Source organism: Saccostrea echinata, unplaced genomic scaffold (genome assembly GCF_033153115.1).
Source record: "Saccostrea echinata isolate AGI-Se365-2 ecotype Australia unplaced genomic scaffold, CSIRO_AGI_Sech_v1 ptg000029l, whole genome shotgun sequence".
Taxonomy (NCBI): Eukaryota; Metazoa; Mollusca; class Bivalvia; order Ostreida; family Ostreidae; genus Saccostrea; species Saccostrea echinata.
The window spans coordinates 28,790,339-28,816,020 of NW_026889778.1; the positions used below are offsets into that span (position 1 = coordinate 28,790,339).

General features: G+C 32.7%; 1 protein-coding gene across 2 annotated transcripts; it reads left to right on the forward strand.

The window, feature by feature from the left end:
* Positions 1 to 4,362: 4,362 nt before the first annotated feature.
* LOC133195769 (COMM domain-containing protein 7-like) lies at positions 4,363 to 24,736 on the forward strand. 2 transcript variants are annotated; one of them, XM_061331700.1, is made up of 10 exons: positions 4,363 to 4,455; positions 5,638 to 5,691; positions 6,033 to 6,135; positions 6,758 to 6,814; positions 7,270 to 7,307; positions 9,121 to 9,211; positions 11,703 to 11,752; positions 20,080 to 20,128; positions 20,509 to 20,606; positions 20,648 to 24,736. In XM_061331700.1, the coding sequence occupies exons 1-9, from the start codon at positions 4,369 to 4,371 to the stop codon at positions 20,583 to 20,585; spliced, it is 606 nt and encodes a 201-aa protein (XP_061187684.1). In that variant the 5' UTR covers positions 4,363 to 4,368; the 3' UTR covers positions 20,586 to 20,606; positions 20,648 to 24,736. The 2 variants fall into 2 exon arrangements, with proteins under 2 accessions (XP_061187684.1, XP_061187683.1); XM_061331699.1 differs by having other exon boundaries at positions 20,509 to 24,736.
* Positions 24,737 to 25,682: the final 946 nt, after the last annotated feature.

Below are 25,682 nucleotides of genomic sequence, written 5' to 3' on the forward strand. Positions count from 1 at the left end.
CGAAATGTCGAGTTGAAGGTCACAGCAAGTGTTTTCTTCTCATGTAGAAGTTTTTGTATACATTCTGCTTCAAATGATGATAATTCCCTGTTTTTATGTTAACGTTCATTATCTGATCTGCTATTCGGTGCTTTAGTTTATTAACTGACGGAGGTTCTGGTGCTGGAAGGGGCTCTATTAATTTGTATTCTACTGTGAGAAGTTATTCCCCATTGCCATTCACCTTTGATAATAAATCACGGTATTTAATGTATTTGAAAGGTTAATAGAATAAGAGAATTATGCATTTTTATGCCCCGCCATGAATATGGCCGGGGCATATAGTGTTTGTCATGTCCGTCTTCCGTCCTTCCGTCCTTCTGTCCTTCCGTCCTTCCGTCTGTCCTTCCGTCACACTTTGCGTTTAGCTCTGTTCAAAGCTCAGTTTCAAAGAAACTATCCAAGATATTTTTATCAAACTTCATATGCTGATAGATATTGATGAGGGCTATGCAACTGCATCAACATTTTTTGACCTTGACCTTTCCTTTGACCTTGACCTCACTTTTCTTAAATTAGTGTTTAGCTCAGTTTTAAAGATACCATTCAAGATAGTGTAATCAAACTTCATATGTTGATACATACTGATGTAAGCTATTCAATTGCATCAACATTTTTTTTACCTTGACCTTTATTTTGACCTTGACCTCACTTTTCTTAAATTGATGTTTAGCTCTGTTTTAATGAAACCATTCAAGATATTTTTAACAAACTTCATATGCTGATACATACTGATGAGAGCTATTCAACTGCATCAATATTTTTTACCTTGACCTTTCCTTTGACCTTGACCTCACTTTTCTTAAATAAGTTTTTAGCTCAGTTTTAAAGATACCATTCAAGATAGTGTTATCAAACTTCATATGCTGATACATACTGATGAGAGCTATTCAACTGCATCAACATTTTTTGACCTTGACTTTTCCTTTGACCTTGACCTCACTTTTCTTAAATTAGTGTCAAACTTCATATGCTGATACATACTGATGAGAGCTATTCAACTGCATCAATATTTTTTGACCTTGACCTTTCCTTTGACCTTGACCTCACTTTTCTTAAATAAGTGTTTAGCTCAGTTTTAAAGAAACCATTCATAATATTTTCATCAAACTTCATATGCTAATACATACTGATGTAACCTTTTCAACTGCATCAACATTTTTGACCTTGACCTTTCCTTTGACCTTGACCTCACTTTTCTTAAATTAGTGTCAAACTTCATATGCTGATACATGCTGATGAGAGCTATTCAAATGCATCAATATTTTTTGACCTTGACCTTTCCTTTGACCTTGACCTCACTTTTCTTAAATTAGTGTTTAGCTCAGTTTTAAAGAAACCATTCATAATATTTTCATCAAACTTCATATGCTAATACATACTGATGTAACCTTTTCAACTACATCAACATTTTTTGATCTTGACCTTTCCTTTGATCTTGACCTCACTTTTCTTAAATTAGTTTCTGAATCAAACGTCATATGCTGATACATACTGATGTAAGCTATTCAACTGCAGCAATATTTTTTGACCTTGACCTTTCCTTTGACCTTGACCTCACTTTTCTCAATTTGTGTTAAAATGTTGCATTACTAATATACCCTTGGCGGGGCATTCATGTCCTATGGACATATTTCTAGTTTTTTATTGTATTATATTACTAGTACACAAAAAGTACTTACATAGTTTTAATGATCAGTTAGACTTGTAAATAATAGATAAATAAAAATGAGACAAAAATAACATTTTATTAAATGTTCTCACAGACAAAAACAGGCCAATCAGAGAAGTAATGATATGGGGTTAATAAAATTCAATTCAAATTCAATAAAATTCAAGCATTATTGTTTTGTTAATCGTCTGCATGGTGATTGTGATAAACGGACTTACTGTATGAGTTCTTATTACTTTTTACTGAATACAAGACTATAATCATTTCGTTGATCCTGATTATCCTATTTCTCTTGCTCTTGGGCAACAAAGCTTCATCTATCAGTTTATTTTATACGTTTATGGAACCTTTTAAATTGTTGGAATTATACATGTACTCAGGTGACTGTTAAGGCCCTTGGGCCTTTTTTTTTTACCTTGACACTTATTAAAAATGTTTAACTTGAGAAAACTTTCACATCAAGATTTTAAACTTGGAACTAAGAATAAGAAGATTAAGCTTGGATGCACTCGCCATATATATTTTTCACCATGAGCCATTTCTTTATCTCATTGTAAAAAAAAAAACAAATACAGACCATGACTTGAGAATACTGAATCTGAATTTAAGAATTTTGAAAGTGAGAATTTGAAATTTCAATGTTTAACAACGAAATTAAGATGTGATGCACCGTACCAAAGCTTTTGAATTGTTAGGTGACTTTTGATTATTAGTAGGTAATAATTATTTTGAGCAGTATGCAAGATTGCTGGCACCAATAAAAAATTTAAGTTGATCTCTCATATTGCCCACATCATATACAATGTTGGTCCATTATAAGAAAATCAAACTTTGAAGAGGAGACTTTTTTTAATTTAAAAAAAAATGAGTTATTATCACAGAATTCTAGATATGTTGTGACCGTCCTCGAAAAATTTGAAATGGCTGCGATATCTATCTTTTGATTTATTAACTAGGGAATATTTTCATGATTTTTCGTGAAAAATAATGAAGTCAGGTAATGTCTATACAATTACTGAGATAACACCTACTCTCTGGAAAGTAGGGAGTTCACATCCTATATTATTTGATACACGTAATTTAGAAATTGGCTTAATATGGTATAAACGTGGCAGAAAATTCCATATAGGGCGAGAGCGAAGAATAAATTACTACCCACATAATTTTGTACACTGTCAAAGCGAAACCATTTTAACCTGTGTAACGAATATATCTCAACGAGAAACGTTACATGTTAATTTTCTGTCGATTCATTATAATTAACGTAATTCTAATAAATTTCAACGTCAGAAAATAAAATTCTGACATATCTAAAGCAACAGCTGACTGTGCACTATAATACCCGAGGTAGCGGAGATGGGGATGGGGGAGGGGGTCAAGGGGACCCGCACCTCTCGTAAGAGTTATTAAATTTAATATAGAAAATTGTCTTTAAAAAATCTACAACCAATACAAAACACGGATCCCTGGACGTTCCATAGATGGGATCAGGTGCCTAGGAGGACTAAGCATCCCCGTCGACCGGTCACATCACCGTTGACCGTATGTATTGATCGGGTAAACAGAGTAATTCGAAGTCTTATTCAGTATAGAAGCAAAGGTCTAACAATTGGTATGAAATGTCAGTAAATATACGACCCAGTGATAGGTTATATTGCTAATAAGGTCATGTATAACGATAATAGAATTCATAGAATGCTACCTTTCAATGGGTTGTTGAAATCCCTGCAACATCAACTTATTTGTTAGTAGCTTGCCTTGGTCGCACTCAGAGCATGCTCTTGACTTGGGAGACATAAAACACCGTAACTATGCAAGTGATAATGGAATATTACTACATAAATAAGGAATATTGGCGATGTACATAGTGTTTTTATTTCGAGTTCACTGGGATAGATCGAACTGACATATGAATGGAAGTAACTATAATTGTAAATTGATAAAACACCGTCGATATATTTGAATGTCGAGTTGAAGGCCACATTCATGTACGAAAACCTTTTCTGTCGTAAACAGTACTAACTGATTGCAAAAGTTTAATCAGTGTACTAATGATTTGGTTCCTCAGGCCCTTTTTATTATTTTTCAATTAATTTTAGCAGAGAAAAATATAATATGTTAATATATAGGTTCTTGTTTTTTTTAGCTTAATCATCTCTTATTTTTAATGACATCTATATGAAAATAGAATTTGTTTTCCTTTTTAATAATTTCTTTTCAATTCGAAATTTATATGAAACTATTATGCACAATTAGGGACCTATAGACTATAGTACATGTATATAGGTCCCTGGTACAGATCATGTGTAGAGCAAACATGGACCAGTGAATATAGCAAGGTCAGAAAATGATGATGTAGTCGAAAAGCTCTCTATCAGTATATTATTCACGTACATCAGAGGAGCACATACCCTGTCGACCTCTCAAACACACTGTGTCCCTTTTGTCAATGATCGGATAAACCGAGAAATGAAATGGTGAGAATTCCGCTGCTAGTGAACTGTCAAACGATCTTTGTTCATTTACAATATAACTACACCGAAAATTATAATTATATATCAAAACAAAAGATGGTTGGAATTAGATTGTATATTGTATATACTACAGCCTTAGCATATTCCATCGGGATCGGTCTTCTAAAAATCATCCACGCAGTAATGGCGACCAACTTTCACTTTAGTCGGGAAACACCCCCAGAATCAATTTTTACTGATTTCCAGACGCTTAATAAGTTTCAAAACAAGGTAATTACAGATGTTACTCTTTTCTATATGATCATTTTATTAAACATCATTTTACGTTATGTTTGTTGGTTTCTACCATTGGTCAAGCTAAGACGTTTGACTATGAATGGCCTTGGGTAAACAAGATTTATATAGTCCGAAATATCTGACGTTTTCCAGGCTTCTTTGAAAACGATTTTGATATTGTCGTGTCAGGAAAACGACGTCGAATATCAATGTTGCCAAAAAAGCCTGGAAAATGTCAGATATTTCAGAGTAAACAAGGTTTAGAGGTTTTTACTGGCACGCTAAGTGTCAAAATCGTATAAAAGCCTACAAAACGTTAGATATATTTCGGACTAGAGTAAACTAGTGACGTTTAAGTATTATATGTCACTGGGTAAACGTATCGTGATTAATCCCTGTGATAAAATATATCAAAGAATTATTTTTGTTCCAAGTGGAATAAACAGAATCATAACTACATGTAGACCATATAAAATTCTGCAGTAGTTTACTGTGAAAGGCACAGGAAAAGCCTCACTAATATGTTGACGGTGCGATCATTAGGGTGAGTGCAGATGCACCTTTTCAGTGTACTATTTACTATTTAGACCCGTCTCTTCAAACCGCACGAGACATTTGGTGCATCTAGACACTCTGACGTCACATGATGTTGTATATAAGTTGCATTACCAAACCGAAGTCTGAACAGTGCTGATTTTAATGAAGAAAGTTTTTTTTTTTACTATTTATCTGCAACATATTCATTAAATCAAAGCGAGTTTATTTTTTGTTGATTTTTTATTGTTATTTTCGCAAGAATGCATTGTGGGTCCAGAAATTTCTGCAGAAAAAAATCATTTGGATCAATGTGCAAGTCTGAATTTTTTCTTGGCCCATAAGTTGTCATTAGGGCTCACTGCCCTCACTATTAACCGTAGTTAGAATATGTTCCATATGTAAAGTAGCCAAATGGAGTGGATCCACCTTGACAATTGCACAGATATTTGCAGTTTCTCTTAGTAAAAAATGAACACTGCCATTATACTCATATGGAAGGCATGGGGGGGGGGGGGGTATCATTTTGTAAGCTCAGTGTTCACAGTACCTCTAGTTTATTAATGATATTCTTTAAGATCTGATGATTAGGATTGCTATATATAGGTATGCTGAATTATGATAATTTTCTTTCAATTGTAGCAATTCAAACAGCTACTGGAATATGGTTTTGAATTCCTTGCTGATCCAGGGAAGGTAATCATGCTGAATTATTAACATTTAATATATAAGATGAGGTAATGGATATGAAATATAAATTGAAAAATAAATTTCTTTAAAGTATAAACAGTTCAGCCTCATTAATTCGGATGCTAATGTTTCCAAATTAAATTGTCTGGAATACATCTGGATTACTAAAAACCTATTTTTCCTAATTGCTAGGTATGGACATACATTTGGTTTGGAACCAATTTTTTTTATCTGGAAAGAGAAGGGTCCTGATTATTGGGTTCCTGATTATCAAGGCTTGACTGTATTCCTTTCATGCAAAATATGAAATTCCAAGTTTTAATTACAGTGTTGAAATATCATTTCAGTCATCCCGATTAATGGAACAGCTGGAGGTGTTTGCTGAAGAAAATGGAGTGAATGTTACAGGCCTAAAAAATATATTTAAAAGTTTACTCTCATTCAGCAACAGTATGTAGAAAATATCAGTTTATAATTGAGATCTCTTTGATAAATAACTCTGATTACATATTAATATAACGTTGATTAAATGCTTTAAAAGATATATCACTATATTCTTAGAGTTATGTACATGTTTCTACAATGTATGGCAAAACATTTTATTAAGCAACTACTTGTAAAAAGAAGGAAAGTACAAGGTTTCCACTTTAAATATGTATCCAAGTACAAATACCCATGTTTAGATTTTTTTCTACTATAGAAGTTTATGGCAGAATTTTAAGTTGTATCAGAAGCAAAACATAATTAAAAATGCATATAAGACTATTACTGGGTAGAAGTAAGTGGAACAGTATACTAAAAATACTCCACTGGCATAGTGAATAGTAGATAAATGGTTTCTGACATAATGAGTGTAAGACAGAGAGAAGTTAACTGCTAGTAAATGAAAAAAAAAAAAAAAAAAACATGAAGGGGCTTTTAGATGTTATATCACAGGGAATCAATGAGTTATGGTTTGACTTAAATTAAAATGAAGATTAGTCTGCTTAATTACTTCAGACAATACTACATGAACACCATTTAAATACAATGTTCCTGAAAAATTATTTCAAACATTTTTATTTGTTACCAGGTGCATTGAAAAAGAGTCTGTCTGCATCACAACTAAAAGAAGATTTAACAAATCTAGGTAAGTGTTTGTCCCCCTGAATTTTTCATCATTTATCATTCTTACCATTCTTCATAGGAATAGTTTATAGCTAGGAGAATCATATTTCCTATTTTTAGGTGGATCTGTTGGGTAATTTGCTGACTACCTAGCCTTATTAAACCTTAACAACTTAGTAAACTGTGTGCCTTTAAATTTTCTTTCAAAAAGTGCATGTGAGCACAAGGAGGAAATAATTTACTTCTTTTTATGGTGCCCTTGTCTCTGAAACGAATGAATCCTTTTCAAACTATCAGATAATTAAAAAAAATATCATTATTTAAATGTCACAAGATGAAAATTTAGAAAAATTAAAGTTATATAAAAAATTAATGATAAACAACTTACTACCAGTTTGAAATTTCTGATTACCAAAGTTAAACTTTAGTCTATCATTTGCTGCCATTTGTCGTTATTTCTTTATGTTGATTTGATAGGTTTAGCAGAGGACAAGTCTGAATACTTTTCACAACAAGTAAGATTTAACTAATTTGTTTTTAATCAATTTATTGGATTTTTATCCAAATTATTTATCAACTAAGTGTGAGTTATGAAAGAAAATATATCATTAAATAGCAAATCATAATTTCTATTTAATAAAACAATCTAACTTTCACTGATTTTTACCTTTTGTTTACTCATTTATATAAATTTTTAACATTATATGATATATAGCTCACCTGAGCCAGAACTATTGTCTGGAGGCTGTCTGTCTGGGTGGGTGTAGTACTTGTGTCATTTTCTATGTGTAAACTTTTCACATATACTAAAATTCTCCAGAAACAATGGACCATTTTTTTTTCATATGAAGGACCACCTCTAGTTGCATCTAATAAAAATCTTCTTCTCAAGAACCACTGTGCTAGAGAAGACAAAACTTATGTGAAGTGAAAGCTTTCTTAATTTATATACATTCAGATTTGTTCAAATCATGGCATTAGGGTCAGGCAACAGCATAGGATCTACTCATACTCAAAAAAAATAAATCCTTAAAAGAAATCTTTTCCAGAGTAAACAATAGGGCTGGGACAATACAACATTTTCTATATCGTTACGTATCACCATATTTGAGCCACAATAGGATATGTATCAAATATGTTGAATTAGTTATAAATTGTTTCTTTTGTATTGAAATGAACAAAACAATTACTTACAAATAAGAATAATTTATATTCTGTTATATATCTATAATTGTTAAACAAAATTATTTTACACAAGTGGTGTTTATTATAATGTATTTCATATTTATATTTTGCATATTTATTTTATATATTTAACCAAAATGTGAAGTAAACTGAAAAAAACATAAGTCAGAATTTTTTTCGATATTTCTTCATACGTATCGACATGCGTATCATCCTCACATTGAATCAATATTATTGATATCTCGATATATTGTCCTAGCCCAAGTAAACAAGGCTATTGAAGCATATTCATGTTACATAGCTTCAAGTTTAGTTGAGACATGAGCACATGGGATTTGAATTGCATCACAAATGAGGTCAAATTTTTTTCAAAAAAATACAGAGAGAAAAAAATCTTATAAACATGATAAAAATCCTCTTCTGAAGGCTAGGGCTGGGACGATACAATTTTTTCTATATTGATACATATTAAGATATTTGAGGCACTTTAAGATATGTATCACGATATGTATCACGATATGTTGAATTAGTTATAAATTTTTTGGTATCGAAATGAACAAAAGATTGCCTCATAAATAAGAATAATTCATTGAAAGAAGTTGTATATATATTGTAAAACAAAATTATTTTACACAAGTGGTGTTTCTTTTAATGTATTTTATATTTATATTTGGCATATTTATTTTATATATTTAACCAAAATGTTAAGTAAACAAAGAAAAACATAGTCGGAATTTTTTGCGATATTTCGATATTTCTTCTTACGTATTGATATGCCTATTGTCTTCACAAAGAATCGATATTATTGATATCTCGATATATCGTCCCAGCCCTTCTGAAGGCCAAAGTGACTCAGGTGAGCAATGTGACCAAGTAGCTTCTTGTTTCAGTAGTTTTTGCCGTTTTGTCCTCTAATGAATATGAGCATTATGGGCATGTAAAAAAAGGGGGTTGTTAGAGTGCATGATTTTAAAGATAATTGAGCTTAGCGTCTTCATTTGATTCTATTTATTTCAAATTTTTTGTGGACACTTTTTTTAGGGGGGAGGGGGGGGCTTGAAGGAGGGGGTGATTTTGCAGTTCTGTATATTTTTTTTAGATTATGTACTTGTGAATGTTGTAGCAATGCTGCCTGTTTTGTAGTGGACCAGTAATTTGGCTGCTCTGTCCAAGAGTGCCCTAGGACAAACTCTGATGGTCAATCAGCTGGTGGACATGGAATGGAAATTTGGAGGTCAGTAAATCCTAATTTAAATGAAATAAATTACAGTGTACTTGGATAGATTTCAACATCACCAGCTGGGGATTGCAATATATAGCCTACTTTTCAAATACACTGCAGTAGAGTAGAACTTACCTGCAATCGTCAAGCTGGTTTAGGTTTCATTTAAAAGTACAGCTGTTAAAAGAAGCATGCTATGATCATTAACATGATCTCTAACTATTGTTGACATTGTGCACAAAATATTTCTAGCATGAGCTGTGTAAGGTGCAGTCTTTAAGCTAGAAGTGGAACTGTTATAAAAAGCCAGCTGTGCTCACTTAAGTGTTCCTAGTCTGCTGTCATTGTATGCAAATTACATGTATTTATATCTTGAGCCATACACTAAAACCTTGAAGTACTACCCAGATATTGATGTTGTGAAGATTGTCCAGTTTGGCAATGTATATGGCCTAATTCCATGTTTACAACATAATCTACTTGAAAACTGGACACTTTCTAGCTACTGGTAGTAGTAATTCTTGAAATCAAAAATTTTTTCCTGTTAAATTTGTAATGAAGATGAATCGTTGTGCATACTTAAAAATGCTAAAGAGTTATAGCAAAAAATATTAGTAATAAAATTTTTGAATAATTTCCCAGGTGTCTTTATATGACATTGTAAATTTTTGGACATATTCAGTGAAAGAAATGCATAAGTTATTTTGTGACAACTATGAATTCTCTCGCCTAGCAAAAAATATTAGGAACACAATCTTTGAACTTCTTCCTGGATAGAAATGCAGACATTATTTTGTGACAACCGTGAATTATCTCTACAGTCTAGCTGTAAAATACATTTTAATATCAATATTACATACCCTTAAACACCCTTAAAAATTTCAGTGACATAAAATGCATATGCATTTAAAACTTAGTGGAATGCATATGATTACTCCTTCATTATAACAGCTAGAGTAAGTTCATTTAAAGAATAAGGCAATGCTTTATATTGAAGTGTTAATTTCAAATACTTGTTGTCCATAGAAGCATGACACCCAAACTTTGAAGTCCCTTGCAATTTTGTCTATACATATTTGACACCTAGTTTTACTTGAGTCAGGGCTTAGTGGGTCCTTTTTGGACAGTTTGGCCAAAACCATTTTTTGGGGGGAAATATACATAAAAGTATATGAAATTTGGAGGTGTATCTCATCTAAATGTAACAAAAGTAATGCATAAGATTAAGAAAAGTAACCAATTTTGTGAATTTAGATTGTCAAAGACTAACAAACACTAAAATCTAAACACATGTACATAGTTATGGAAAACGATTATGACTTTTAAGATAAATATTATTCGATTATGATATCCCATTCTTACTATCCATAAATGTTTTTGGTTAAATTGCTTTGCTTTCTACTTTCCTTTTATTCATGTTTCTTTTGATGCTGTATATAGCAGGTAATATGCATTCCTTCAAACACTCTAGTTTATTTCTATCAGTAGAACTTTTTGGCCATCTGAGTAAATGTCATCCTTAGGGTGGCTCTAAACACGTCTGTACACTGAAAAGTTTCAATTCCATGGTACGTAGAACTGCCCTTAGATTGAAGATATGATAAAATCTACAATGAATAAAACACTGAAACTAACAACAACATAATGACTTGAATCCTTAAATTGTAATTGCAACTTCCCTTATTTATGTAGCAATATATCATTACATGTATCACCTGCATATGGAGCTTATGCCTGCCAGTTGATTTGATGTATAAGAGCATGCATATGTTCTCAGTATGAACAGTTTCTAAAATGAAGCAAGCTTTTGGCAAATAAATAAGTTTATGAAACAAGAATATCAAATGTCTCATTTAAAGTCAAAGTGTTGCGAATTCTATGGTCAGTATCAAGTCATTGTTAGCAAATACAATCTATCTTTAAGTCAAATACTGACTGACTTTTTCACACAAATTGTTAAGCCATTATTTTTACACTGAATTGTCTACAGATACTTTTGTTTACCCGATCATGACAAGGAGCACACAATTGGTGTGACCAGTAAACAGGGAATGCTTACTCTTCCATGGCACCTGATCCCACCTCTAATCTTTTTAGAGGTCCATGTCTGGTCTACTCCCATTTTGTATTGTTTCAGTGGACTTTTGAGCTTGATTACTGTTTGTTAATTTCATCATATTTTATTCCAAACCTCTTGACATACACAAGTATTCTTAATTAGACCAAAATAGTGTAGTTGAATGCATTATTTGCATGTACTGGTATTTTATACCACTGTAAAAATTAAACAACAATGATTCTTTTTATGAATACTTCATTGTCTTTGATCATTTTTCCTGGGGAAGCATGGCTGGTCAGTAACCCTGTGTTGAAAATGATTAACTTAAACTCATCATGTACACACATCTTTATATGGTGTTATATTCTCAAAGTACAGTCATATTTGTACGTAAGAGAATTATTTCTTTAATATTTGTTAATTAGTGATCTTTATCTTTTGCAGTGACAGCTGCTAGCAGTGAAGTTGACAAAGTAGGAAACACATTCTTACAGGTAAATAATAAACAAATCAGAATATCTGTGTGCCAGTGCTATGCAGCATTTGTGCTATCTATCTCATTCATCGAAGTAGCTGGTAGCCTAGAATTCCTCGTGTTCATCAGAGACTTGAAGAACACTGGTCATGCATTCTGGTAGATCCTGATGATGATGATGATGATGAGCATGATAAAGAGTCCTTAGTGAATTTGCCAGAGTCCATTTTAGCAAACTTCTTAGCCTGAATTTGTCAGGTCTATTGCTAAAACTATGTCAAATTCATTATATCATCTGGTGGTGATGGTCCCGATGTACCAATGCTGCAACAAAACATATTCCATTAATTAAATTTATTTTCCATTAATGCATGGGATTAACTTTTTTTTTTTTTACAATTTATGCATATATACAATGAAAGCAAAAAACCTATCCCCATGGATAAATTGTACTGTGCATATATATATATATATATAGTCCTTAAACACATTTGTACTGAAAAGATTTAGTACAAGTTTCTGTACAATTACAATATCAAACTTATTACTTTTTGGAGTTGATTTTGGGTTGAAATTTAGCCACAGATGGTCCTAGTTGGAAATATACTAAATTTTTCCCAAAATACAATATTTTTTTCAACTTAAGGAAAATGAATATTGAGAGATAGTCAGATTTAAAATACAGTCAAACCTCATTAACTTGAACTAAATGGGTTCGAGAAAAAAACTTATAGACATCCGAGGATTCAAGATACTTTTAAAAAGAATAAGTGGTTGGGATTTCCAAATCATTTTGACTTATCCATGTATTTGAGATATTGGTGTTTGAGATATTGAAGTTCAACTGTATTTAGGAACTTAAATGTGCATACACGATTATAATAAACATTTTTAGTTCAGTGTGTATTTTCACTAAAATATTGATTAAAGACAACTTTTTGAGAGTTATCTCCAGTAGAGTGATTGTATAAACATACATGTAGCTTGAATTACCATGATTACCTACGTACAGTGAAGTGACCATACCTCATGACATGGAACATATCAAAAATCAACATGCTTAATATTAAAAACCTAGTGTCAACTTTTTATTGACCTAGAATTATAAGACTAAGAGTATTTTCCTTGGAGAATACTCTTATGTAGCTTAATATAGTGATTGGACAAGTGCTGTTAAGAAGTAAACGTTTACATGCTTAAAAAATACGGACAATAATCGTGGATACATAAATCTGTCATTGGCAACTTCAGTGTACGTAGGTAATTCAAGCTACGTAGCTTTATATGATGTCAACAAAAAATTTGAACCTGATTGCACACATCTCGGTATTTACACTTGGAAAAGCAAAATACTGTACGTTATATTTTATTATCCCCTTGTTCAATTTTTAGGTCACCTGAGTTGCTCAGGTGACCTATTGCTATCCGTTTTTGTCTGTCGTCGTCTGTTATCCGTCGTGCGTTGACTTTTGAACATTTTCAACTTCTTCTCTAGAACCGCTTAACCAATTCAACCAATTTTGGCATATAGCATCTATAGATGAAGGGGAACAAAAATTGTGAATTTCATGGTCCCTGCCCCCACCCCCTACCCCACCCCCCGGGGGCCTGAGGGGTAGAGCTAAAACCACCAAAATTGGTGCAATCAGGCAATCTCTATTGATTATATAGTGAAAATGCAGATGACCGTAAAGGCCCTTGGGCCTCTTGTATTTCTTTGATTGGAATATGAGAAGATCACACAATAGATGAATAAATTAAAAATTATAAATCAAAGCAATATTCAATCCCTGTGCAAATTACATCACTTCCATTTCGAAACAAACTTACCCACACAAACACATAGAGCATTACTATATCCCCCCTGCAGCTCCATTGCAAGGGGATAATAATTTCCTGACACAATTTAGAAATAATGTGCATGTTCTGGAAATCAATAAAAAACAACATACTGGAATAAGTAAGAAACCTTTATATTTTTGCTCAGTTTATTATATGTATGCCCTGTCATGAATATGACTGGGGCATATAATGTTTGTCATGTCTGTCTTCCATCCTTCTGTCCCTTCATCTTTTTATCTTTTTGTCTGTCCTTCCATCACACGTTGCATTAAGCTAAGTTTCAAAAAAAAAATTATTCAAGATATTTTTATCAAACTTCATATGCTGATACATATTGATGAAAGCTATTGAAGTGCGTCATCATTTTTTGATCTTGACCTTTCCTTTAATCTTAACCTCAATTAAATGCATCACTAAATGATGTTTAAATGCATCACTTTTCCAAAATTTGTGTTTAGCTCAACTTCAAATAAACTTTTAAGATATTTTTATCAAAGCTTATATGCTGAAACATAAGGATAAGAACTATTCAACTTCATCAACATTTTTTGACCTTGACGTTTCTTTTTACCTAGACTTCACTTTTCTTTAATTTATGTTAAGCTAATTTTTATAACTGTATCATTATTTTTCGACCTTGACTTTTCCGTTGACCCTGACCTTACTTTCTTAAATCAGTGATTTTCTGAATTTCAAAGAAACCTAAGATATTTTTATCAATTGAAACCTAATATGCTTATACATATTGATCAGAGCTGTTTAAATGCATCAACATTTTATTGACCTTGGCCTTTTTTTAACCTTGATCTCACTTATCTTAACATGGTATTAAACTATGTTTCAAAGAAACTATTCGAGATATTTTAATCAAAGATATGCTGATACATGTTGGTGAGAGCTTTTCAACTGCATCAACTTTTTCGACCTTGACCCTTCCTTTGATTTTGATTTCAAATTAATGTGCTGAGAAATAATTTCAAAGAAAGAGTTAAAGATATTTTTATTAGAATTTAAATACTTTAACATATTGATAAGAGCTACATGTATCCAATGGCATCAACATTTTTGATCTTGTCTTTTTGTTTGACCTTGACTTCAAAGGATGAAGTCCCGTAACTATGGTCATAGGCCCCCTTTTCTACGATGAATTATAATAAATTACATTCATTCTGATAATTTTCAAACAAAAGTGAAGGAAAATGACACCTGCTGAATAGGCCTATAGGTCCTATAATTTAGAGGAATAACGCATTATCGAAATATATGGAGGTAACGAACAGTATTCAAGCTCAATAGTCCTTTAAACAATACAAATTTTGGAGCAGAGCAAACACAGACCTCTAAAACATCAGAGGTGGGATCAGGTGCCATGGAGAAGTGAGCATCCCCTACCGACCGGTCACGCCCACCCTGTGCTGTTTGTCATGATAGGGAAATAACGGGAAAATCCGTCAACAGTGTGTAACTAATAGCCTATTAATAAGTATAAAAAACGTCAGTCAGCATTTGACTAAATGATAAATTGTATTTTCTGACAAAGTCATTGTATCGACCAAAGAACTTATGAAATGATGACTTTAAACGAGACTGCTGATATTCTTGTTTCATCAATTTCTTTGTCAATAACTTACCTCGTTTCAGAAATTGTTCATACGTAGAGCTTGCTCTTGTGTACAGTATAAACATATACGTAGAGCATGCTCTTGTGTACAGTATAAATATATAAAGTTTGATAAAAATATCATGAATACTTTCACTGAAACAAAGCTAAACACAAAGGATTATGTGCCATACGGCTCCACAGTAAATTGACAAAAATATAAATATCTGAATTTAATTTCAACATGTTTTTAATCATTGATTTGTGTACTCTAATGGAATACCACTTTTATAGAAAATAGAAACACCATTTGGAAGTTATATATTTTTATTTTGGGTAGGGGTTACCATGTTTACATCAAATTCCCATTGAAAGAAACTTACCAAGATATTTTTATCAATTTCAAATACTGATACATATTGAGGAGAGCTATTTAATTTCCTCATCATTTTTTACCTAACCATTTCTTTGACCTCGACCTCACTTTTCTCAAATTTGTTTTTAGCTTAAAGAAACTATTTCAGATATTTTTTGAGTAAGCTTATGCATCAATACGTTATTTGGTGAGAATTGATCAACCGTGTCCATTTTTTTCACCTAACCTTCCAATATGAGCTTTGATTTGACTAATTATTGTGTATTAAACTCGGTTTTATAGAAACTATTCAAGGTACTTTCATCAAACTCCATACACTAATACGAATTTTTATAATACGGGACTAATGGGCCATGGGTGGGGCATTCATATCCTATGGACATATTTCTAATTTTATATAAAACTGTGGTATCCTTAATTCTAACCAATGATTAGTGTACAATGAACATGTGTTAATTGAGTACTTGACGTCATATTTTTATCTTGTTACAATAGAGTTATACCTATTGGGTACATGTTTATTTTTTCTGGCAAATCCAAAAAAAAGCTATGATATCAAGCGCAAGTTATGACGTTGACTTCCAGAGATTTGCCACAAGAAACTGAAACTCATTTGGATTCCTGCCACTTCCTTCTGATCAAGGTTGGGGGGGGGGGGGGGGTAATATTCTAATAAAATGGAATATCCGTGCATCAGTTTGATACCTCTTGCTACAATATAAAGGGTTTCTGTAGATCATAGTTTATTAAGACAAATAAACATGACAGTTATGGAATTTTAACTGACCTTTACATCTATATGCATGTATAGTTTGACATTTCTTTAAGCAGTCAGTTAGACCAAGCTCACTTCATCAGTCTTTTAGCTGAGAAAATCATGAGTGAAATCACGTAAAATTCTTATGTAATGCCTTTTCATACATTAGAAGTTAAATTTTGTCTAGCAGAGTCAACTAAATATATCTACAATACTGTAGATCTATTTTTATCTGTATTGCACTTTTCTCTTTAGTACATGTGTGTTTCTCCTACAGTTATATAATTTCATTCTTCTAATTGAAAGCAATTTTTGCATATTATATGCCAGGAGACTCCCCAGGGCTCAAGAGGGTGTGATCCATTGTGAAAGCTTGACAGTGAAACTTATCCCTCTCTAATTTATTGCTATTTCATTTATGGAAAGTAGTAGAGTAGAAGAAGTGCAAAGAAATTTGAGATACTGCAAGTATCAGGTATTTCTATTGATCAACCTTTTATGGACTTAAATGCCTATATATACAGTAGTATACATCCTATCAATTATAATTTCAATTCTGCCCCTAGCTTAAATTTTCTGGTTGATGATCAGGTCGACTTTTGAGGATCCTAAGACCTTAGTTACTTTTGGGATCAATGTTGATATCTGACACGATTTACCATACTTTTATGGGTGATATTGTTTATGAACAGGAGGTGTGTCATAACCTTGACCCGAGGTCATTCTGGCAAGTTCAAGGTCACTGGCAGAAAAAGTATAAAATTCTTGTCCGGGCGATAACCTTATAATAAAGAATCGTTGGAAGCTCATTCTTGGTACAAAAATTGTTTATGACCTGAGGGTGTGTCATGGCCATGCTTTACCAAAAGTCTTTCTGCCAAGTACAAGTTCACTGGCAGAAAAAGAATAAAACTCTTTTGCAGACTTTAACTTTTTAATGGAAAGTTGTTGGAAGCTCATAGTTGGTGTAAAATTGTTGATGACCTGAGGGTTTGTTGTAGCCTTGATCCAAGCTCACTGAGGCAAATTCAAGGTCACTGGTATAAAAAGTGTAAAATTTATGGTAGGTCTAGAATTTTCTAAAGGAGAAACACTAGTTGTCCATTAAAAGATTATGACCAGATGATATGTCATTTTTTAACCAAGGTATTTTTGGTAAGTTAAAAGTCTTATTTACAATAATTGAATGGACACTTACAAAAATGCGGGGGGGGGGGTATCATTTCGTAGGGATTCGTGATTTTATCGGTATACCGGTATATCGCAATTTTACATTGCGTGATACGTATCGTGATACGGAGACTAGAATGCCGATATTTGGTACTTAACTATAAATTCCGAAAATTATTTATTTGTGCAAACTATTGAATGGCAATTACAGGAAATATAAAAAATGTTGAAAACAGTTAAACAACGGCATCCAAACGTGCTTTGTATTTAAAAATAAATAAAAAAAAGTTATGCTTTTAAAGCATATTTTAAAGAAATATTACGGAAATTCATTTGAAGTCGTAGTAAAAATTGTGTATAAAAATATCACGATTTATCGTGATATTTGGGGGGGGGGTCGTGATATATCACGATACGAAATTTTTGCCGATACCCATTCCTATCATTTCGTGATCTCGCTCACAGTACCTCTAGTTCTACTTCACCAAGTACACCTGTAATGTAAATAGTAAAAATATACCTGGTATTGGAATCATAAAAGGGCTGTGCTATTAGATTTTAATCAACCACAGAAACGCACTTTAGGTATGTATACGTTCTATAAAGTACTTTGACCTCTCAGTGTCTGGCAAGAGTCAACAACTGATTAGGTATTGATTCCAATTCTACAGGTGTAATATGTAAACAAATACATTACGTCACTTTTATTTATTTCACCCCAAAACTATTGAAAATTTGATAAAAGATGTTATTGTTTTATGCCTTGTTTTATTGTTTCATTTTAATTGACAGGACTTAATCTGTCTGTTGACGTTTAGAGTCTGATGTCACTTTTTTGAGACTCTGCTTTTCTTGCTTATTGCATCATACACACACACACACACCTGTATTAATTACACTATTGTAGTAGGTGGGTAATTACGTAAAAAGTTACTGAAGCATGTGTTTACACATGTGCAACACCTCGATGATTCTAACTGTAAGATTATGTGATTCAGTGTCGATATTTAGAGCTTAAGTGAGTAAATATTGTTTATCACTTCTCAAAGTAAAGGTTTTTGTGCATCATATTTCACAGTTTTTGAATGTAAGCTATTGTTGAAATGATTTTAAGCATATCTATGTGAAAAGTGATATAAAACCTTGGAGAAATTGTAACAAATTTTAATTTCTTCCAAATCATTTACAATGTCCAGTGATTTTCATAGATACATGTATGTATATGGAAAATGCTTTAAAATCTTTATGTGAGCAGATGATCAATTTTACAGGCAAAATTTTAGTTTGGTATTGGAATCAAATTTGTTGAAATAATGGTATGTTGGGTAGTGATAGGTTACAAAGGGTTCTCAGATTTTACTTAGGAGACCTTTTTAAATGTATTTATTATCATTTAAATAATCTCAAGGATTACTAGGCTACAAAGCATTATTAACGGAGTAACAGACTATTCTGAATATTTCTCCTTTATATCTTATGAAAACCATATTGCCATCATTTGCAGCAGTAAGAAAAATTAACTTCTAGACTAGTTAATTACATGTAGATCCTGTTTTATTTAACCATATATAACCCTAATAAATAATACGGTAAATATATATGGTGCATTCCTTGAAATACTTTATAAAATTGCTTTACAAAATACTAAAAATATTTTTTTCAAAAAATGTTTTCTTAATTAATTGTTGAACTTGTATTCAAATAAAACAAGTTCTTGACTAAGTTACTACATATAATATGAAAGAAATATCAAATATTTAATGTTCAAAGATCAATTATTTCATGGCTCTTCCATTTATGTACAATATTTAACGCACATCCATCCTTTTATATGAAATAAATAAAACAAAGATATAAATATAAACAATTTTAATTTTAAAAGATCTTTCTTTGTTGTGTATTTGTAATATAACGGTTGCAGCCATTGTCAAAAAACATCTTTTAAACAATGAAACGCTCTCTTTGTTTGTTAAAGCAGGGATAACGAATGCAATATTGCAGAGAAAATAGATATAAAATATTGTGTTTTTAAAAATACATGTTTTTAAAAAAAAAATCATAAAAACAAACTAACTTATTCTTTAAAATTTTATTAATAACCTCAATAAGTGAAAATGAAATGTGAATGTGATGACATGTTTGTGTATTACATTGTAGATATACAAAACAGAAGATATGGCAATAATACTTATGCATTATTTTTAAATGACATTTCAGAAATGTAATTTGTTAAACTTTCGTATTTTAAAGTGCAAAAACATCACAATTTATGTTTTAGGCTTCGCGGGCCCAAATTATTAATACTGAACTTGACTAAATGATTTGAAAAGTTAAAACTGTTATGCTAACCCCCTTTTTCAGCTCCTGCAAATTGTTTTTATTTAAATATGTCGGATTTCCAACGTTTCGGCATGAGCATCACTGAAGTGACATCATTTGTCGAAATGCTCATCTGGTGCAACAATATTGGTACCGTATAAGATTTACATCGTCTTAAAACATAGGTAATTTAAAAGTTCAAGAATTTGCTGTCGTAGGCTGAGGTGGAGGCACTCATGTGGGACAGACTATAGCAAAATTTTTCTTTTCTTATATCCACAGGTGAAGCTAGTAATCAACACAGGAAATGGAATAAAGAATACTTACATGGGTATGTACTAGGATATCTCATTAATGCTGATACACGTAAGTTATCCCTCCCTTGTCTGTAGAAACCTGTATATTTTGTGGTTGTTTTCCACCTTTTAAGAGCTTAACTCTGTTTGTAGAAATCTGTGTATAATGTGTATGTTTTCTCCTTTACAGAGATCCGGTAATATACAATTTCCTAAAGCGAGATCTCTCGCTTTAGGAAATTGTATATTACCGGTTTGTGGATGCTTTCAACCTTTACAGATTTATACCTCTATGTGTATCTATGAAACTGTATCTGTATATTTTATGGATGATTTCTTCCAGGACAGATACAGAGAGCCTACCTCTGTCTTTAGAAATTTGAATATATTGTGGATTTTTCTTTTCTTTTTACAGAGCTTACATTGCCACAGTTCTACTCATTCTTACATGAAATGGAGAAAGCCAAGGCCAGTTTGGAGTACCTCAGCTGAGGGTGTGTATTATTTATAGAGGTACGATTCGTGTACAAGTAAATGTAAACGTGTAATTACAGATAACAGACAGTTTGTAGTACCTCAGCTGAGGGTGTATATTAAATTTAAACATGTAGTTACAGATAATAGTCTGAATGCAAGGGAAGAGAGAGAGAGAGGAGAGGGAGGGAGAGAAGAAATCAGGAAAAATCTTCAATCAGACATTCTGTGCAATGACTAGCTTTTCTGTAAAACGTAGTATTTGATTTGTATAAATATACCTAAATATAAAATTTTATAACAGTAGTTGTTTCTCTATTTTATTTGCCTTATATGGTTGTTAATTTCCTTTTTTCACAAGGTTGTTAAATGGTATCTTGTGTTATTTGTTAAGGCTCTTATCATACCTAAGCTTAATCATTTTTTTCTATTTCTCTACCATCTCCTAGAAAAGAATGAAAAGCTGCAAGTAGACTTTTTGAATTAATATGGAAGTCAAAGTCGGATAAGATTAAGCATTCCCTTGTAACACAAGATTATTTTTCTGGGTTCTGAAAATGGTCAACATAATTAATTAAATAATTGCATTAAAAATTTTTTGGATGAAAAGTTTAAGAAGCCATGGATGGATTTTTTGCAAGGAATGAAAAAGATACTAGTACTTTTGAAAAGCTTATTCATTTCAGAGATTTTTTTTATTTCTCAGAACATCTACTTCCTAAAAACAATGTTTTCTGACAAGATGTAATAAAGGCATGGTTTGAAGTCATAACATGTTTAAATGATTGTAAAATAAAAAAAAATATTTTCTAAATATTCCAGTGTTGTACAATTCTAAAATGTTGGTTGGAAATCAATGCTTTCATATCAAAAATAAATTAAAGTAATCAGAGATTTTTTAGATGAGAAGGGAAGTTTTATAACTTAATATTCCTTCCAACAAAGGTTTTGCCTTTCACATAAAGATATGCATGTTCAGATTAGGCAGTGTAATAGTGTTCCTACTGCAGTATTTTTAGCTCACCTTAACGAAGTTGGGGGAGCTTATGTAATGGCGTCGGCGTCGGCGTCCCAGGTTAAGGTTTTTGGAGCAGTTTTCTTTTCAAATACTTCTATGGCCTATATTAGTCAGAGATGCATGGAGGATGCTTCTAGTGTGTTTCATTGTACCAGTCAAGGTTTCAGATGCTGCAATTTCAGCTAAAGAATGACCAGGTTAATGTTTTTGGAGCAGGTTAAAGTTTTTGGAGCAGGTCTCATTTCCAAGTAACTATAAGCCCTATATTGACCAAACTTGCATGGATGATACATCTAAGGATGCACACTACTAAACTTGCTTCGGATGCTGGATCTGACCTACATTTTCCGGATGAGTGACCAGGTTAAGGTTTTTGGAGTAGATCTCATTTCCAAGTAACTATAAGCCCTATATTGACCAAACTGCATGGATGATACATCTAAGGATGCACACTACTTGACTTGCTTCGGATGCTGGATCTGACCTATATTTTCCGGATGAGTGACCAGGTTAAAGTTTTTGGAGCAGATCTCATTTCCAAGTAACTAAAAGCCCTATATTGACCAAACTTGCATGGATTATACATTTAAGGATGCACACTACTGGACTTGCTTCGGATGCTGGATCTGACCTATATTTTCCGGATGAGTGACCAGGTTAAAGTTTTTGGAGCAGATCTCATTTCCAAGTAACTAAAAGCCCTATATTGACCAAACTTGCATGGATGGTACATTTAAGGATGCACACTACTGGACTTGCTTCAGATGCTGAATCTGACCTATATTTTCCGGATGAGTGACCAGGTTAAAGTTTTTGGAGCAGATGTCATTTCCAAGTAACTATAAACCCTATATTGACCAAACTTGCATGGATGATACATATAAGGATGTACACTATTGGACTTGCTTCGGATGCTGGATCTGACCTACATTTTCCGGATGAGTAACCAGGTTAAAGTTTTTGGAGCAGATCTCATTTCCAAGTAACTATAAGCCCTATATTGACCAAACTTGCATGGATGATACATTTAAGGATGCACACTACTGGACTTACTTCGGATGCTGTATCTGACCTACATTTTCCGGATGAGTAACCAGGTTAAAGTTTTTGGAGCAGATGTCATTTCCAAGTAACTATAAGCCCTATATTGATTAAACTTGCATGGATGATACATCTAAGGATGCACACTACTGGACTTGCTTCGGATGCTGGATCTGACCTATATTTTCCGGATGAGTGACCAGGTTAAAGTTTTTGAAGCAGATGTCATATCCAAGTAACTATAAACCCTATATTGACCAAACTTGCATGGATGATACATCTTAGGATTCACACTACTGGACTTGCTTCAGATGCTGGATCTGACCTATATTTTCCGGATGAGTGACCAGATTAAAGTTTTTGGAGCAGATGTCATTTCCAAGTAACTATAAGGCCTATCTGAACCAAACTTGCATGGATGATGCATCAAGGGACGAACAATCTCAAAACTTGCTTCGGATGCTGGATTTGACTTACATTTTCTGAATGAGTGTCTAGTTTTAAGTTTTCAGATAAGTCCATTCCCAAGTAACTGCAAGCCCTATCAGACCAAAATTGCATAAATGTTGCATCTAGGGATGCACACTCCTAGATTATTAGTTTAGTGTGGGACTTTGCCTTACTTAAAGACAACATTCGTTGAGGTGAGCTCTGTAATCTCTGATTACCTATGTTTAAATCTGTGTCCATTGACGGATCTTTTGTCGGATTGTTTGAATACTCCTATGCTTTTTTACTTTGAATTGTTTGCTTTAGTCAGAGAAATGGACTAAGTCATTGTACTTCATTTTGAACACAAATAATATTAAACCTACATCTGCATCAAAATGGGTATCTAGGGGCAGTGTTATTTTGAAATACATGATGTTTTACGAAGTTTGATTTAGAGTAACAAGTGATACAGTTGTTCAGTGGCAGTAGTTTAGAATATTACATAGGTTTCTTCCTGTAAGTTACTACCTTAAAAAAACTATTAAAACTACAGATTGTTGTGCCTTTTTTAAAGAAGGACAGCGAAACAATACAACTTAAATTTTTATTTTGTAATGATATTTTGCTATGGAGATTCCTTTGTCATAACCTATTTTTTTGCTTGTCTGATGCAGAAGAAAGTGCCAAATTTCAATAGTGTCATGTCATCGTTGAGTCAAATACGAAACTAAAAAATTCTTATCCATGCAAAAGTATAAACTTTCTTATGTCAATTCCATATAATTTATTTTTGGTTTGAAACACGTCATATGATTGGATAAGAAAATAGTTTATATCATATAACCTGTGTTGCCTATGTCACAATGACTTACGTCAAAAGTGTATCAATTTTCTTGACGTTACGTTTAATATATGTACAATTTGAAGGCATTTTTTTTAAAGGAGAAATTGTCTTATTTTCACGGAAAACGGTAGGTGCCAGGTAGAAAAAATATTTTATCTGGCGGTCTCCAGATCAGTTTCTGGCGGCCGCCAAATAATTATCTGGCGGTCGCCACATAAATAACTGGCGACCGTCAGATAATAGATTTATAGATCTGGCGGCCGCGATTTAATTTCTTGCGGCCACCAGATAACATTCTGGCGTCCGCCAGATAAAATATTTTTCGACCAGGCACCTACCGGCTTCCGTTTATTTTCTACACTTAAATTATAAGGAATGAATTGAATAGCTGCCCAAGTTATACCTGGTACAACCTGGGGTTGGAACAGTTTATGCTATTTTATAAACCGCGCAGCGGTAAACTGTCCCAACCCAGAACTTGAATTAAATTCATTCCTTAAATGGTCTTCATGGAAATCTGTTTTTGATGAGTGACATTAATATTATTTAAATTCATTAGACAGTTCGAATTAATTTATTTATCTTTAGATTGTCTTTTAAAAGAAACACTGTATATTCCATAATTTAGAAAATACATGTATAACGTTTGAATAAGAGAAATAAGTGACAAAACTGATTTATTATTTATGACTTCATGAGAATTGTGAATAATGAATGTGGGTGGTGTGGGTGAGTTAGTGAGTATTTCATAAATGTTAAGATGTTTATCCACAATTACTTTGTTTATTAAATTGCAAGAAAAATAAAAATATTAAAATGTGTTATTTCTTTCTAGAGGTGTATATTTTTAATGTCTTAAGCATGCCTGGTTGTTGATGATTTTTCAAAATCTAATTTAAAGTTTTTTGTGTTTACTTATCACTTTTTATAGTTGTACAATCATTTGAACATATTTACTTGCTAATAATAACAATATTCCTATTTCCTAAGACGTTTAACATACGTATTGATTGTTTCTTCGCCGAGCGCCCGGCATTAGAGATGAAAGTCAGGGGTCGCTCAAATATGACGTTGAAAATTGTCCCCACATCATGATATGGCAGGTGCGAAAGCGTCAGCATGATTAGGAACCTTCACTACCACAGTCGTAAGCGCTGTGCAAAATTTGTAGAACTATACCGAAAGCAGGTAAAATGTCTCTACAAGAATGAAAAAAAATCGAGAAATGGCAGAAAGTACCCTCAACTATTCCCAAAAGGGGTTTAGTACACCGTATATGCTGCAGATGACTATGTATTATGACTTTCAAATTGACCCTATTTATTTGTAATTTAAAAAAAATCAAATGGTTTTCTTTTTTCACTGCTTTGTTGAATGTACAATTAATGATATCATTTAAAAAAAATGCATGGGAATGGGAATAATCATGCGAGTTTTGACTGATGAACACAGTGTGAAGTTTTCCCCTTGCGAAACATTCAAATGTTCACAAGAGGCAGCTCGTAAATATAATACTATGTGCAGGGACCTATATATTAGTTTATAATACTCCTCACTAAAATATTAACAGCAGTGAAGGAGAAACTTCAGGAGCACTGTGCAACAATATATTCGAGAAGTGGTGTAAATCAGATGCGGATACTCAAAAATCCCAATGAACTTTTGGAAAATTTGGAATTATGACCCCAGGGTCGAGGCCTCTTCCGGTGGACTGTTAGTCCCCGAGTGTCTCTACAACCCAGTAGCTTAGTACTTCGGTACTAGTTGAAAAAAACTTGAA

Excerpts from the sequence above, each read along its gene's own strand:
- LOC133195769 (XM_061331699.1), top strand. The coding sequence starts at position 4,369 with ATGGCGACCAACTTTCACTTTAGTCGGGAAACACCCCCAGAATCAATT. Across the intron at positions 5,692-6,032 it reads TCCTTGCTGATCCAGGGAAG|TCATCCCGATTAATGGAACA; the intron begins GTAATCATGCTG and ends ATATCATTTCAG. Across the intron at positions 7,308-9,120 it reads CTGAATACTTTTCACAACAA|TGGACCAGTAATTTGGCTGC; the intron begins GTAAGATTTAAC and ends CCTGTTTTGTAG.